Consider the following 17,151-nt stretch of genomic DNA (forward strand, 5'->3'; position numbering starts at 1 on the left):
CCGGACCCCACAATACAGCATAAATATTACTCCCCCGTGGGATATATAATCTACAGCCGGACCCCATAATACAGTATAAATATTACTCCCCCCGTGTGATATATAATCTACAGCAGGACCCCACAATACAGTATAAATATCACTCGGCCAGTGTGATATATAATCTACAGCCAGACCCCACAATACAGTATAAATATCACTCGGCCAGTGTGATATATAACCTACAGCAGGACCCCACAATACAGCATAAATATTACTCCCCCTGTGTGATATATAATCTACAGCCAGACCCCACAATACAGTATAAATATTACTCCCCCCGTGTGATATATAATCTACAGCCGGACCCCACAATACAGCATAAATATTACTCCCCCGTGGGATATATAATCTACAGCCGGACCCCATAATACAGTATAAATATTACTTCCCCCGTGTGATATATAATCTACAGCAGGACCCCACAATACAGTATAAATATCACTCGGCCAGTGTGATATATAATCTACAGCCAGACCCCACAATACAGTATAAATATCACTCGGCCAGTGTGATATATAATCTACAGCCAGACCCCACAATACAGTATAAATATTACTCCCCCCGTGTGATATATAATCTACAGCCGGACCCCACAATACAGTATAAATATTACTCCCCCCGTGTGATATATAATCTACAGCCGGACCCCACAATACAGCATAAATATTACTCCCCCCGTGTGATATATAATCTACAGCCAGACCCCACAATACAGTATAAATATTACTCCCCCCGTGTGATATATAATCTACAGCCGGACCCCACAATACAGTATAAATATTACTCCCCCCGTGTGATATATAACCTACAGCAGGACCCCACAATACAGTATAAATATTACTCCCCCCGTGTGATATATAATCTACAGCAGGACCCCACAATACAGTATAAATATCACTCGGCCAGTGTGATATATAATCTACAGCCAGACCCCACAATACAGTATAAATATTACTCCCCCCGTGTGATATATAATCTACAGCCGGACCCCACAATACAGTATAAATATTACTCCCCCCGTGTGATATATAATCTACAGCCGGACCCCACAATACAGCATAAATATTACTCCCCCGTGTGATATATAATCTACAGCAGGACCCCACAATACAGTATAAATATCACTCGGCCAGTGTGATATATAATCTACAGCCAGACCCCACAATACAGTATATTACTCCCCCCGTGTGATATATAATCTACAGCCGGACCCCACAATACAGCATAAATATTACTCCCCCGTGTGATATATAATCTACAGCCGGACCCCATAATACAGTATAAATATTACTCCCCCCGTGTGATATATAACCTACAGCAGGACCCCACAATACATTATAAATATTACTCCCCCCGTGTGATATATAATCTACAGCAGGACCCCACAATACAGTATAAATATCACTCGGCCAGTGTGATATATAATCTACAGCCAGACCCCACAATACAGTATAAATATTACTCCCCCCGTGTGATATATAACCTACAGCAGGACCCCACAATACAGTATAAATATTACTCCCCCCGTGTGATATATAATCTACAGCCGGACCCCACAATACAGTATAAATATTACTCCCCCCGTGTGATATATAACCTACAGCAGGACCCCACAATACAGTATAAATATTACTCCCCCCGTGTGATATATAATCTACAGCCGGACCCCACAATACAGTATAAATATTACTCCCCCGTGTGATATATAATCTACAGCCGGACCCCATAATACAGTATAAATATTACTCCCCCCGTGTGATATATAACCTACAGCAGGACCCCACAATACAGTATAAATATTACTCCCCCCGTGTGATATATAATCTACAGCCGGACCCCATAATACAGTATAAATATTACTCCCCCCGTGTGATATATAACCTACAGCAGGACCCCACAATACAGTATAAATATTACTCCCCCCCGTGTGATATATAATCTACAGCAGGACCCCACAATACAGCATAAATATCACTCGGCCAGTGTGATATATAATCTACAGCCAGACCCCACAATACAGTATAAATATTACTCCCCCCGTGTGATATATAATCTACAGCCGGACCCCACAATACAGTATAAATATTACTCCCCCCGTGTGATATATAATCTACAGCCGAAGCCCACAATACAGCATAAATATTACTCCCCCCGTGTGATATATAATCTACAGCCGGAGCCCACAATACAGCATAAATATTACTCCCCCCGTGTGATATATAATCTACAGCCGGACCCCACAATACAGCATAAATATTACTCCCCCCGTGTGATATATAATCTACAGCCGGACCCCACAATACAGCATAAATATTACTCCCCCCGTGTGATATATAATCTACAGCCGGACCCCACAATACAGCATAAATATTACTCCCCCCGTGTGATATATTATCTACAGCCGGACCCCACAATACAATATAAATATTACTCCCCCCGTGTGATACATAATCTACAGCCGGACCCCACAATACAGCATAAATATCACTCCCCCCGTGTGATATATAATCTACAGCCGGACCCAACAATACAGTATAAATATTACTCCCCCCCCGTGTGATATATAATCTGCAGCCGGACCCCACAATACAGCATAAATATTACTCCCCCCGTGTGATATATTATCTACAGCCGGACCCCACAATACAGTATAAATATTACTCCCCCCATGTGATATATAATCTACAGCCGGACCCCACAATACAGCATAAATATCACTCCCCCCGTGTGATATATAATCTACAGCCGGACCCCACAATACAGCATAAATATTACTCCCCCCGTGTGATATATAATCTACTGCCGGACCCCACAATACAGCATAAATATCACTCCCCCCTTGTGATATATAATCTACAGCCGGACCGCACAATACAATATAAATATCACTCCCCCCGTGTGATATATAATCTACAGCCGGACCCCACAATACAGTATAAATATTACTCCCCCCATGTGATATATAATCTACAGCCGGACCCCACAATACAGCATAAATATTACTCCCCCCGTGTGATACATAATCTACAGCCGGACCCCACAATACAGCATAAATATCACTCCCCCCGTGTGATATATAATCTACAGCCGGACCCCACAATACAGCATAAATATTACTCCCCCCGTGTGATATATAATCTACAGCCAGACCCCACATTACAGTATAAATATTACTCCCCCCGTGTGATATATAATCTACAGCCGGACCCCACAATACAGCATAAATATTACTCCCCCCGTGTGATATATAATCTACAGCCAGACCCCACATTACAGTATAAATATTACTCCCCCCGTGTGATACATAATCTACAGCCGGACCCCACAATACAGCATAAATATCACTCCCCCCGTGTGATATATAATCTACAGCCGGACCCCACAATACAGCATAAATATTACTCCCCCCGTGTGATATATAATCTACAGCCAGACCCCACAATACAGTATAAATATTACTCCCCCCGTGTGATATATAATCTACAGCCGGACCCCACAATACAGCATAAATATTACTCCCCCGTGTGATATATAATCTACAGCCGGACCCCATAATACAGTATAAATATTACTCCCCCCGTGTGATATATAATCTACAGCCGGACCCCACAATACAGCATAAATATCACTCCCCCCGTGTGATATATAATCTGCAGCCGGACCCCACAATACAGCTTAAATATTACTCCCCCCGTGTGATATACAATCTACAGCCAGACCCCACAATACAGTATAAATATTACTCCCCCCGTGTGATATATAATCTACAGCCGGACCCCACAATACAGCATAAATATTACTCCCCCGTGTGATATATAATCTACAGCCGGACCCCATAATACAGTATAAATATTACTCCCCCCGTGTGATATATAATCTACAGCCGGACCCCACAATACAGCATAAATATCACTCCCCCCGTGTGATATATAATCTGCAGCCGGACCCCATAATACAGCATAAATATTACTCCCCCCGTGTGATATATAATCTGCAGCCGGACCCCATAATACAGCATAAATATTACTCCCCCCGTGTGATATATAATCTACAGCCGGACCCCACAATACAGCATAAATATTACTCCCCCCGTGTGATATATAATCTACAGCCGGACCCCACAATACAGCATAAATATCACTCCCCCCGTGTGATATATAATCTGCAGCCGGACCCCATAATACAGTATAAATATTACTCCCCTCGTGTGATATATAATCTACAGCCGGACCCCACAATACAGCATAAATATCACTCCCCCCGTGTGATATATAATCTGCAGCCGGACCCCATAATACAGCATAAATATTACTCCCCCCGTGTGATATATAATCTACAGCCGGACCCCACAATACAGCATAAATATCACTCCCCCCGTGTGATATATAATCTGCAGCCGGACCCCATAATACAGCATAAATATTACTCCCCCCGTGTGATATATAATCTACAGCCGGACCCCACAATACAATATAAATTTTACCCCACGTGGATGGTACACCCGTACAGATATAATATCACCTGCAGCGTAATAACGTCCCGCGCCCCTCCCCACCACAGACCCCGGGAGGCCTCTAGGGGCCCTGGGAACCTCACTGCTGTACAGCGTGCACCCCCCTTCAGGGCACAGGAAGAACAACGCTGACTCATGGCGGCCATCATAATGGAGGCAATGAAGGAGAAAAGAGCCACAGGGTTAACCCCGGAATATCCAGGAGAAAAGAGTCAAGAGCAGCCCCCCCCCCCCCCCCCGGTACCAGAACACCCGAAAACATGAACACCGGGCAGAACACATGTACGATGCTACGTGCATCACAAGCGTACGACACCGGGCGCATCACACGCGAACGACACCGGGCGCATCACACGCTTACGACATCGGGCGCATCACACGCTTACGACACCGGGCGCATCAAACGCGAACAACACTGGGCGCATCACACGCGAACGACACCGGGCGCATCACACGCGAACGACACCGGGCGCATCACACGCGAACGACACCGGGTGCGTCACACGCGAACGACACCGGGCGCGTCACAAGCGTACGACACCGGGTGCATCACAAGCGTACGACACCGGGCGCATCACACGCTTTCGACACCGGGCGCATCACACGCAAACGACACCGGGCGCATCACACGCAAACGACACCGGGCGCATCACACGCAAACGACACCGGGCGCATCACAAAGGAACGACACCGGGCGCATCACAAAGGAACGACACCGGGCGCATCACAAAGAAGCGACACCGGGCGCATCACACGCGAACGACACCGGGCGCATCACACGTGTACGACCCCGGGCGCATCACAAACGCAAGACACCGGGCGCATCACACGCTTACGACACCGGGCGCATCACACGCTTACGACACCGGGCGCATCACACGCTTACGACACCGGGCGCATCACACATGTACGACACCGGGCGCGTCACACGCGAACGACATCGGGCGCATCACACGCTTACGACACCGGGCGCATCACACGCAAACGACACTGGGCGCATCACAGAGGAACGACACCGGGCGCATCACAAAGGAACGACACCGGGCGCATCACAAAGGAATGACACCGGGCGCATCACAAAGAAACGACACCGGGCGTATCACGTGTGCACGACACTGGGCGCGTCACGCACGAACGGCATCGGGAGCATCACACGCGTACGACACCGGACAGGTCACAGGCATACAAAGGGCACAACACACAGATATCAGGCACAACACAGGTATGACACCGGGCACTTTATATGCACATCACACCCAGATATGGGGCATCACACATCAGGGACACCTCATGGCCTGCTCCTATTCTTCCTCCCCCTGCTCTTCCTCTGTCCTTTCTTCCGCAGTACTTCCCTCCCCGGCTTTTCCTCCTACTGCCTTTCTTCCCCTTGTTCTTCCTCCTGTATTTATTCCTCCTCCTGTCCGTCCTCCCTGTTACACTTCCTGCGCTTTCTCTTCGCCTTGTTCTTCCTCATCCTCTTCTTCCTACCTGTTTTTCCTCTTCTTCTTCAAACCATTTCCTCCTGTTCTTCCTCCCAGTTCTTCCTCTTGCTTTTCCCACTATTCCTCCTCCTGTTCTTCCTCCCCTATTCCACCTCCTGCTCTTCCTCCCTGTTTTTCCTCCTGCTCTTCCTCTTCCCGTTGTTCTTCCTCCTCCAGCTCTTCCATTTCCTGTTTTTCCCCTCTCCCCCTGTTCTTCCTCCTCCTCTTCTTCCTACCTGATTTTCCTTTTCTTTTTCCAACCATTCCCTCCTGTTCTTCCTCCTCCTGCTCTTCCTCCCCCTGCCTTTCCTTCTATTCTTCCTCCCATCTTTCCTTCTCCTGTTCTTCCTCCTGTGTTTCTTCCCTGCTCCTCTTCTCCTACTCTTCCTCTTCCCCCTCCTCCTGCTCTCTCCTGTTCTTTCACTTCCGTATTCTTCACCTCCCCAATGTTCCTCCTCCTCCTGCTCTTCTTCCCTCTGTTCTTCCTTCTCCTGCTCTTCCCCTTGTTTTTGCTCCACATGCTCTTCCTCTTACCCATGTTCTTCCTCCTCCTTATCTTCTTCCCCCTGCTCTTCTCCTACCACATGTTCTTCCTCATTTGGCTCTTCCTCTTACTGGTTTCCCTTGTTCTTCAACTCCTGTTCTTTCTCCTCATGCAACTCCTCTTACCCATGTTCTTTCTCCTCCTGCTCTTCTTCCACCTGCTCTTCCCCTGCCACCTATTCTTCCTCCTCCGGCTCCTCTTACTGGAATATCCTCCCCCTGTTCTTCCTCCTCCTGCTCTACCTCTTCTACCTGTTCTTCCTCCTCTTGCTCTTCCTCTTACCCATTCTTCCTCCTCCTGCTTTTCCTCTTCCCTTTCCCTGTTCTTCTTCCTCCTACTTTTCATCTTCCCCCTGTTATTCCTCTTCCTCTTACCCTTTCCCCTGTTCTTCCTCCTCCTTCTCTTCCCCCTGTTCTTCCTCCTCCTGCTTTTCCCCTTCCCCGTTATTCCTCCTCCTGCTCTTCCCCTTCCCCGTTCTTCCTCCTCTTGCTCTTCCCTTCCCCTGTTCTTCCTCCTCTTGCTCTTCCCTTCCCCCCTGTTCTTCCTCCTCCTGTCCTTCCCTGTCCATGTTCTTCCTCCTCCTGTTCTTCCCCCTCTTGCTCTTCCCCTTCCCCCTGTTCTTCCTCCTCCTGCTCTACCCTTTCCCCTGTTCCTCCTCCTGTTCTTCCCCTTCCCCGTTCTTCCTACTCCTGCTCTTCCCCCTGTTCTTTCTCCATTCTTCCTCCTCCTTCTCTTCCCCTTCCCCCTATTCTTCCTCCTTCTGCTCTTCCCCTTCCCCTTTCCCGTTTTTCCTCCTCCTTTTCTTCCTCCTCCTGCTCTTCCCTTTCCCCGTTTTTCCTCCTCCTGTCCTTCCTCCTCCTGCTCTATCCCTTCTCACTGTTCTTCCTTCTCCTGTTCTTTCCTTTCCCCGTTCTTCCTCCTCCTGTTCTTCCCTTTCCCCCTGTTCTTCCTTCTCCTTGTTCCATCCCTTCCTCCTGCTCTTTCTCTTCCTGTTCTTCCCTTTCCCCCCGCTCTTCCTCCCTTTCCCCGTTTTTCCTCCTCCTTTTCTTCCTCCTCCTGCTCTTCCCTTTCCCCGTTTTTCCTCCTCCTGTCCTTCCTCCTCCTGCTCTATCCCTTCTCCTGTTCTTCCCTTTCCCAGTTTTTCCTCCTCCTGTTCTTCCCCTTCCCCCTGTTCTTCCTTCTCCTTGTTCCATCCCTTCCTCCTGTTCTTCCTCCTCCTGTTCTTCCCTTTCCCCCCGCTCTTCCTCCTCCTGCTCTTCCTCCTCTTGTTCTTCCTTCTCCTGCTCTTCCCTTTCCCCCCGCTCATCCTCCTGCTACTCTTCCTCCCTTTCCCCCTGTTCTTCCTCCTCCTGTTCTTCCCTTTCCCCGTTTTTCCTCCTTCTGTTCTTCCCTTTCCCCGTTCTTCCTTCTCCTTGTTCCATCCCTTCCTCCTGTTCTTCCTCCTCCTGTTCTTCCCTTTCCCCCCGCTCTTCCTCCTCCTGCTCTTCCTCCCTTTCCCAGTTTTTCCTCCTCCTGTTCTTCCTTCTCCTGCTCTTCCCTTTTCCCCCCGCTCTTCCTCCTCCTGCTATTCCTCCCTTTCCCCGTTTTTCCTCCTCCTGTTCTTCCTTCTCCTGCTCTTCCCTTTCCCCCTGCTCTTCCTCCTCCTGCTATTCCTCCCTTTCCCCGTTTTTCCTCCTCCTGTTCTTCCTTCTCCTGCTCTTCCCTTTCCCCCTGCTCTTCCTCCTCCTGCTCTTCCTCCCTTTCCCCCTGTTCTTCCTCCTCCTGTTCTTCCTTCTCCTGCTCTTCCCTTTCCCCCTGCTCTTCCTCCTCCTGCTCTTCCTCCCTTTCCCCCTGTTCTTCCTCCTCCTGCTCTTCCCTTTCCCCGTTTTTCCTCCTCCTGTTCTTCAAATTCCCCCTGTTCTTCCTCCTCCTGTTCTTCCCTTTCCCCGTTCTTCCCCCTCCTGTTCTTCCCATTCCCCCTGTTCTTCCTCCTCCTGTTCTTCACTTTCCGCCTGTTCTTCCTCCTCCTGTTCTATCCCTTCTCACTGTTCTTCCTCCTCCTGCTCTTCCCTTTTCCCGTTCTTCCTCCTCATGCTCTTTCCTTTCCCCGTTCTTCCTCCTCCTGCTCTATCCCTTCTCACTGTTCTTCCTCCTGCTCTTCCCTTTCCCCCTGTTCTTCCTTCTCCTTGTTCCATCCCTTCCTCCTGTTCTTCCTCCTCCTGTTCTTCCCTTTCCCCCCGCTCTTCCTCCTCCTGCTCTTCCTCCCTTTCCCCCCGCTCTTCCTCCTCTTGTTCTTCCTTCTCCTGCTCTTCCCTTTCCCCCCGCTCATCCTCCTGCTACTCTTCCTCCCTTTCCCCCTGTTCTTCCTCCTCCTGTTCTTCCCTTTCCCCGTTTTTCCTCCTTCTGTTCTTCCCTTTCCCCGTTCTTCCTTCTCCTTGTTCCATCCCTTCCTCCTGTTCTTCCCTTTCCCCCGCTCTTCCTCCTCCTGCTCTTCCTCCCTTTCCCCGTTTTTCCTCCTCCTGTTCTTCCTTCTCCTGCTCTTCCCTTTCCCCCCCGCTCTTCCTCCTCCTGCTATTCCTCCCTTTCCCCGTTTTTCCTCCTCCTGTTCTTCCTTCTCCTGCTCTTCCCTTTCCCCCTGCTCTTCCTCCTCCTGCTCTTCCTCCCTTTCCCCCTGTTCTTCCTCCTCCTGTTCTTCCCTTTCCCCGTTTTTCCTCCTCCTGTTCTTCAAATTCCCCCTGTTCTTCCTCCTCCTGTTCTTCCCTTTCCCCCTGTTCTTCCTCCTCCTGTTCTTCCCTTTCCCCCCGTTCTTCCTCCTCCTGTTCTTCCCTTTCCGCCTGTTCTTCCTCCTCCTGTTCTATCCCTTCTCACTGTTCTTCCTCCTCCTGCTCTTCCCTTTTCCCGTTCTTCCTCCTCATGCTCTTTCCTTTCCCCGTTCTTCCTCCTCCTGCTCTATCCCTTCTCACTGTTCTTCCTCCTGCTCTTCCCTTTCCCCCTGTTCTTCCTCCTCCTGTTCTTCCCTTTCCGCCTGTTCTTCCTCCTGTTCTTCCCTTCCCCCTGTTCTTCCTCCTGTTCTTCCCTTTCCCCGTTCTTCCTCCTCCTGTTCTATCCCTTCTCCCTGTTCTTCCTCCACCTGCTCTTCCCTTTCCCCGTTCTTCCTCCTCATGCTCTTCCCTTTCCCCGTTCTTCCTCCTCCTGCTCTATCCCTTCTCACTGTTCTTCCTCCTCCTGCTCTTCCCTTTCCCCCTGTTCTTCCTCCTCCTGCTCTTCCCTTTCCCCGTTCTTCCTCCTCCTGCTCTATCCCTTCTCACTGTTCTTCCTCCTCCTGCTCTTCCCTTTCCCCCTGTTCTTCCTTCTCCTTGTTCCATCCCTTCCTCCTGTTCTTCCTCTTCTTCCCTTTCCCCCCTGTTCTTCCTCCTCCTGTTCTTCCTCCTCCTGCTCTTCCTTTCTTCCCCCCTGCTCTTCCTTCCTTCCCCCCTGCTCTTCCTCCTCCTGCTCTTCCTCCTCCTGCTCTTCCCTTTCCCCCTGCTCTTCCCTTTCCCCCTGCTCTTCCTCCTCCTGCTCTTCCCTTTCCCCCTGTTCTTCCTCCTCCTGCTCGTCTTCCACCTGTTCTTCCTCCTCCTGCTCTTCCCTTTCCCCCTGTTCTTCCTCCTCCTGCTCTTCCCTTTCCCCCTGTTCTTCCTCCTCCTGCTCTTCCCTTTCCCCGTTTTTCCTCCTCCTGTCCTTCCTCCTCCTGCTCTATCCCTTCTCACTGTTCTTCCTCCTCCTGTTCTTCCCTTTCCCCCTGTTCTTCCTTCTCCTTGTTCCATCCCTTCCTCCTGCTCTTTCTCTTCCTGTTCTTCCCTTTCCCCCCGCTCTTCCTCCTTTTCCCCGTTTTTCCTCCTCCTGTTCTTCCTTCACCTGCTCTTCCCTTTCCCCCCGCCCTTTCCCCCTGTTCTTCCTCCTCCTGTTCTTCCCTTTCCCAGTTTTTCCTCCTCCTGTTCTTCCCCTTCCCCCTGTTCTTCCTTCTCCTTGTTCCATCCCTTCCTCCTGTTCTTCCTCCTCCTTTTCTTCCCTTTCCCCCCGCTCTTCCTCCTCCTGCTCTTCCTCCCTTTCCCCCGCTCTTCCTCCTCTTGTTCTTCCTTCTCCTGCTCTTCCCTTTCCCCCTGCTCTTCCTCCTCCTACTCTTCCTCCATTTCCCCCTGTTCTTCCTCCTCCTGTTCTTCCCTTTCCCCTGCTTTTCCCTTTCCCCCTGCTCTTCCTCCTCCTACTCTTCCTCCATTTCCCCCTGTTCTTCCTCCTCCTGTTCTTCCCTTTCCCCGTTTTTCCTCCTCCTGTTCTTCCCTTTCCCCGTTTTTCCTCCTTCTGTTCTTCCCTTTCCCCGTTCTTCCTTCTCCTTGTTCCATCCCTTCCTCCTGTTCTTCCTCCTCCTGTTCTTCTCTTTCCCCCCCTCTTCCTCCTCCTGCTCTTCCTCCCTTTCCCCGTTTTTCTCCTCCTGCTCTTCCCTTTCTCCCCGCTCTTCCTCCTCCTGCTATTCCTCCCTTTCCCCGTTTTTCCTCCTCCTGTTCTTCCCTTTCCCCCTGCTCTTCCTCCTCCTGCTCTTCCTCCCTTTCTCCCTGTTCTTCCTCCTCCTGTTCTTCAAATTCCCCCTGTTCTTCCTCCTCCTGTTCTTCCCTTTCCCCCTGTTCTTCCTCCTCCTGTTCTTCCCTTTCCCCCTGTTCTTCCTCCTCCTGTTCTTCCCTTTCCCCCTGTTCTTCCTCCTCCTGTTCTTCCCTTTCCCTCTGTTCTATCCCTTCTCACTGTTCTTCCTCCTCCTGCTCTTCCATTTTCCCGTTCTTCCTCCTCATGCTCTTTCCTTTCCCCGTTCTTCCTCCTCCTGCTCTATCCCTTCTCACTGTTCTTCCTCCTGCTCTTCCCTTTCCCCCTGTTCTTCCTCCTCCTGTTCTTCCCTTTCCCCCTGTTCTTCCTCCTGTTCTTCCCTTTCCCCCTGTTCTTCCTCCTGTTCTTCCCTTTCCCCCTGTTCTTCCTCCTGTTCTTCCCTTTCCCCCTGTTCTTCCTCCTGTTCTTCCCTTTCCTCCTGTTTTTCCCTTTCCCCCTGTTCTTCCTCCTCCTGTTATATCCCTTCTCACTGTTCTTCCTCCACCTGCTCTTCCCTTTCCCCGTTCTTCCTCCTCCTGTTCTTCCCTTTCCCCCTGTTCTTCCTCCTCCTGTTCTATCCCTTCTCCCTGTTCTTCCTCCACCTGCTCTTCCCTTTCACCGTTCTTCCTCCTCCTGTTCTTCCCTTTCCCCCTGTTCTTCCTCCTCCTGTTCTTCCCTTTCCCCCGTTCTATCCCTTCTCACTGTTCTTCCTCCTCCTGCTCTTCCCTTTTCCCGTTCTTCCTCCTCATGCTCTTTCCTTTCCCCGTTCTTCCTCCTCCTGCTCTTCCCTTTCCCCCTGTTCTTCCTCCTCCTGTTCTTCCCTTTCCCCGTTCTTCCTCCTGTTCTTCCCTTTCCCCCTGTTCTTCCTCCTGTTCTTCCCTTTCCCCCTGTTCTTCCTCCTCCTGGTCTATCCCTTCTCACTGTTCTTCCTCCACCTGCTCTTCCCTTTCCCCGTTCTTCCTCCTCCTGTTCTTCCCTTTCCCCCTGTTCTTCCTCCTGTTCTTCCCTTTCCCCCTGTTCTTCCTCCTCCTGTTCTATCCCTTCTCACTGTTCTTCCTCCACCTGCTCTTCCCTTTCCCCGTTCTTCCTCCTCCTGTTCTTCCCTTTCCCCCCTGCTCTTCCTCCTCCTGTTCTTCCTCCTCCTGCTCTTCCTCCTCCTGCTCTTCCCTGCTTCCCCCTGCTCTTCCTCCTCCTGCTCTTCCCTGCTTCCCCCTGCTCTTCCTCCTCCTGCTCTTCCTCCTCCTGCTCTTCCCTGCTTCCCCCTGCTCTTCCTCCTCCTGCTCTTCCCTTTCCCCCTGCTCTTCCTCCCCCTGCACTTCCTCCCCCTGCACTTCCTCCCCCTGCACTTCCTCCCCCTGCACTTCCTCCCCCTGCACTTCCCTTTCCCCTGTTCTTCCTTCTCCTTGTTCCATCCCTTCCTCCTGTTCTTCCTCTTCCTGTTCTTCCCTTTCCCCCCTGCTCTTCCTCCTCCTGCTCTTCCCTTTGCCCCTGTTCTTCCTCCTCCTGCTCTTCCTTCTCCTGCTCTTCCTCCTCCTGTTCTTCCCTCTCCTGCTCGTCCTCCTCCTGCTCTTCCTCTTCCTTCCTTCCCCCCTGCTCTTCCTTCCTTCCCCCCCTGCTCTCCCCCCTGCTCTTCCCTTTCCCCCTGTTCTTCCTTCTCCTTGTTCCATCCCTTCCTCCTGTTCTTCCCTTTCCCCCTGTTCTTCCTTCTCCTGCTCTTCCTCCTCCTGCTCTTCCCTTTCCCCCCTGCTCTTCCTCCTCCTGCTCTTCCTCCTCCTGCTCTTCCCTTTCCCCCCTGCTCTTCCTCCTCCTGCTCTTCCTCCTCCTGCTCTTCCTCCTCCTGCTCTTCCCTGCTTCCCCCTGCTCTTCCCTGCTTCCCCCTGCTCTTCCTCCTCCTGCTCTTCCCTTTCCCCCTGCTCTTCCCTTTCCCCCTGCTCTTCCCTGCTTCCTCCTGCTCTTCCTCCCCCTGCTCTTCCTCCTCCTGCTCTTCCTCCCCCTGCTCTTCCCTTTCCCCCTGCTCTTCCTCCCCCTGCTCTTCCTCCCCCTGCTCTTCCTCCTCCTGCTCTTCCTCCCCCTGCTCTTCCCTTTCCCCCTGCTCTTCCTCCCCCTGCTCTTCCCTTTCCCCCTGCTCTTCCCTTTCCCCCTGCTCTTCCCTTTCCCCCTGCTCTTCCCTTTCCCCCTGCTCTTCCCTTTCCCCCTGCTCTTCCTCCTCCTGTTCTTCCTCCTCCTGCTCTTCCTCCCCCTGCTCTTCCTCCTCCCTTTCCTCCTGCTCTTCCTCCCCCTGCTCTTCCTCCCCCTGCTCTTCCCTTTCCCCCTGCTCTTCCTCCTCCTGCTCTTCCTCCTCCTGCTCTTCCTCCCCCTGCTCTTCCTCCCCCTGCTCTTCCTCCCCCTGCTCTTCCCTTTCCCCCCTGCTCTTCCTCCTCCTGCTCTTCCTCCTCCTGCTCTTCCTCCTCCTGCTCTTCCCTTTCCCCCTGCTCTTCCCTTTCCCCCTGCTCTTCCCTTTCCCCCTGCTCTTCCTCCTCCTGTTCTTCCCTTTCCCCCTGCTCTTCCTCCTCCTGCTCTTCCCTGCTTCCCTGCTTCCCCCTGCTCTTCCTCCTACTGCTCTTCCTCCTCCTGCTCTTCCCTTTCCCCCTGCTCTTCCCTTTCCCCCTGCTCTTCCCTGCTTCCCCCTGCTCTTCTTCCCCCTGCTCTTCCTCCCCCTGCTCTTCCTCCCCCTGCTCTTCCTCCCCCTGCTCTTCCCTTTCCCCCTGCTCTTCCCTTTCCCCCTGCTCTTCCCTTTCCCCCTGCTCTTCCTCCTCCTGTTCTTCCTCCCCCTGCTCTTCCTCCTCCCTTTCCTCCTGCTCTTCCTCCCCCTGCTCTTCCTCCTCCTGCTCTTCCTCCCCCTGCTCTTCCCTTTCCCCCTGCTCTTCCTCCTCCTGCTCTTCCTCCCCCTGCTCTTCCTCCCCCTGCTCTTCCTCCCCCTGCTCTTCCTCCCCCTGCTCTTCCCTTTCCCCCCTGCTCTTCCTCCTACTGCTCTTCCTCCTACTGCTCTTCCTCCTACTGCTCTTCCCTTTCCCCCTGCTCTTCCCTTTCCCCCTGCTCTTCCCTTTCCCCCTGCTCTTCCTCCTCCTGTTCTTCCCTTTCCCCCTGCTCTTCCTCCTCCTGCTCTTCCTCCTCCTGCTCTTCCCTGCTTCCCCCTGCTCTTCCCTGCTTCCCCCTGCTCTTCCTCCTACTGCTCTTCCTCCTCCTGCTCTTCCCTTTCCCCCTGCTCTTCCCTGCTTCCCCCTGCTCTTCCTCCTCCTGCTCTTCCTCCCCCTGCTCTTCCTCCCCCTGCTCTTCCTCCCCCTGCTCTTCCCTTTCCCCCTGCTCTTCCTCCTCCTGCTCTTCCTCCCCCTGCTCTTCCTCCCCCTGCTCTTCCCTTTCCCCCTGCTCTTCCCTTTCCCCCTGCTCTTCCCTTTCCCCCTGCTCTTCCCTTTCCCCCTGCTCTTCCCTTTCCCCCTGCTCTTCCTCCCCCTGCTCTTCCTCCTCCTGCTCTTCCTCCTCCTGCTCTTCCTCCCCCTGCTCTTCCTCCTCCCTTTCCCCCTGCTCTTCCTCCCCCTGCTCTTCCTCCTCCTGCTCTTCCTCCCCCTGCTCTTCCCTTTCCCCCTGCTCTTCCTCCTCCTGCTCTTCCTCCTCCTGCTCTTCCTCCCCCTGCTCTTCCCTTTCCCCCTGCTCTTCCTCCTCCTGCTCTTCCTCCCCCTGCTCTTCCTCCCCCTGCTCTTCCTCCTCCTGCTCTTCCTCCTCCTGCTCTTCCTCCCCCTGCTCTTCCTCCTCCCTTTCCTCCTGCTCTTCCTCCCCCCTTTCCTCCTGCTCTTCCCTTTCCCCCTGCTCTTCCTCCTCCTGCTCTTCCTCCTCCTGCTCTTCCTCCCCCTGCTCTTCCTCCTCCTGCTCTTCCTCCCCCTGCTCTTCCTCCCCCTGCTCTTCCTCCTCCTGCTCTTCCTCCTCCTGCTCTTCCTCCCCCTGCTCTTCCCTTTCCCCCCTGCTCTTCCTCCTACTGCTCTTCCTCCTACTGCTCTTCCTCCTACTGCTCTTCCCTTTCCCCCTGCTCTTCCCTTTCCCCCTGCTCTTCCCTTTCCCCCTGCTCTTCCTCCTCCTGTTCTTCCCTTTCCCCCTGCTCTTCCTCCTCCTGCTCTTCCTCCTCCTGCTCTTCCCTGCTTCCCCCTGCTCTTCCCTGCTTCCCCCTGCTCTTCCTCCTACTGCTCTTCCTCCTCCTGCTCTTCCCTTTCCCCCTGCTCTTCCCTGCTTCCCCCTGCTCTTCCTCCTCCTGCTCTTCCTCCCCCTGCTCTTCCTCCCCCTGCTCTTCCTCCCCCTGCTCTTCCCTTTCCCCCTGCTCTTCCTCCTCCTGCTCTTCCTCCCCCTGCTCTTCCTCCCCCTGCTCTTCCCTTTCCCCCTGCTCTTCCCTTTCCCCCTGCTCTTCCCTTTCCCCCTGCTCTTCCCTTTCCCCCTGCTCTTCCCTTTCCCCCTGCTCTTCCTCCCCCTGCTCTTCCTCCTCCTGCTCTTCCTCCTCCTGCTCTTCCTCCCCCTGCTCTTCCTCCTCCCTTTCCCCCTGCTCTTCCTCCCCCTGCTCTTCCTCCTCCTGCTCTTCCTCCCCCTGCTCTTCCCTTTCCCCCTGCTCTTCCTCCTCCTGCTCTTCCTCCTCCTGCTCTTCCTCCCCCTGCTCTTCCCTTTCCCCCTGCTCTTCCTCCTCCTGCTCTTCCTCCCCCTGCTCTTCCTCCCCCTGCTCTTCCTCCTCCTGCTCTTCCTCCTCCTGCTCTTCCTCCCCCTGCTCTTCCTCCTCCCTTTCCTCCTGCTCTTCCTCCCCCCTTTCCTCCTGCTCTTCCTCCCCCTGCTCTTCCTCCTCCTGCTCTTCCTCCTCCTGCTCTTCCTCCCCCTGCTCTTCCTCCTCCTGCTCTTCCTCCCCCTGCTCTTCCTCCTCCTGCTCTTCCTCCTCCTGCTCTTCCTCCTCCTGCTCTTCCTTCTTCTTGTTCCATCCTTTCCTCCTGCTCTTCCTCTTCCTCCCTTTCCCCCCTCCTCTCGGGGTCCTCGCCCTGCAGCGCCCCCTGTGTCCCCTCCGCCCTGCCCGGGCCCCGGTGTCCGGTACTACAGCCTCCATATTGCGCCCCCATCATCCCCGGCCTTCTCCCCGTGACCCCAGTCCTGTCACCGCCCCCATCATCCCCACATCACCTCCGTGTCACCGACACTGATGGCCTCCCGCACCCTGACCCCAGCACTCTCACATACACGGGAGGATGATGATGGTGATGACGGTGGTTGTGGTCTCACCAGCGGCTGCATCTCGGAGTGCACGGTGGGCACCTGGAAGCGGTCTATCTCCTCCATCATGGTGGGGCCGGGCTCTGCGGCTGGTGCTGAGGAGAGGAGGACGGGGCGGAGGCGGAGGAGGCGGCGGCAGAGGCGACGTCACCCTCACACTGACTGCTCGGCTTCCGGCTCCGGAGCCTGCTGTAATATTCAGCAGCTGGGCGGGGCCTCATTAATATTCAAGAGCCAGGGGCGGGGACACCAGAAGTAACGGCATAGAGGGCGGGACTGCCTCATCAATATTAACGAGATAGGCGGAGCCAGGAGAGACAGCTTCTACATATGACTGAACGGGCGTGGAGGGGCGGGGCCTGCCTGACAGTCAGGGCGGGGCGTGCGTATGACGTCACAGGCCGCTGTTGTCATGGTGTCACTCAGTGTGTGATGACGAGACTGAGGTGAGGTCGGCGGCCGCCGTCTGTACACGGGTCTGCAGAGACCCCGACGTGGAGACCCCCCTGACACGGCAGAGATCCCCGGAGACAGCAGAGACTCCAGGACAGGAGACAACAGAGACCCCCTGACACAACGGAGACCCCCGGAGACAACGGAGACCCCCGGAGACAACAGAGACCCCCTGACACAACAGAGACCCCCTGACACAACAGAGACCCCCTGGCACAACGGAGACCCCCTGACACAACGGAGACCCCCGGAGA

At 53.7% G+C, this 17,151-nt stretch overlaps 1 protein-coding gene across 3 annotated transcripts in view; it reads right to left on the reverse strand.

The window, feature by feature from the left end:
- The window catches only part of FAM219A (family with sequence similarity 219 member A), a 203,235-nt gene extending 186,599 nt beyond the window's left edge, over positions 1-16,636 (reverse strand). The window contains exon 1 of one of the 3 annotated variants that reach the window (XM_073556689.1): positions 16,487-16,636. In XM_073556689.1, the coding sequence (XP_073412790.1) occupies positions 16,487-16,513 (27 nt within the window). In that variant the 5' untranslated portion in view covers positions 16,514-16,636. Of the gene's footprint in view, positions 1-16,411 lie in introns of all 3 variants that reach the window. The other 2 variants (XM_073556686.1, XM_073556688.1) reach the window with 2 other exon arrangements.
- Positions 16,637-17,151: the final 515 nt, after the last annotated feature.

Source organism: Dendrobates tinctorius, unplaced genomic scaffold, assembly GCF_039654945.1.
Source record: "Dendrobates tinctorius isolate UK_male_01 unplaced genomic scaffold, ASM3965494v1 ptg000237l, whole genome shotgun sequence".
NCBI classification, from domain to species: domain Eukaryota; kingdom Metazoa; phylum Chordata; class Amphibia; order Anura; family Dendrobatidae; genus Dendrobates; species Dendrobates tinctorius.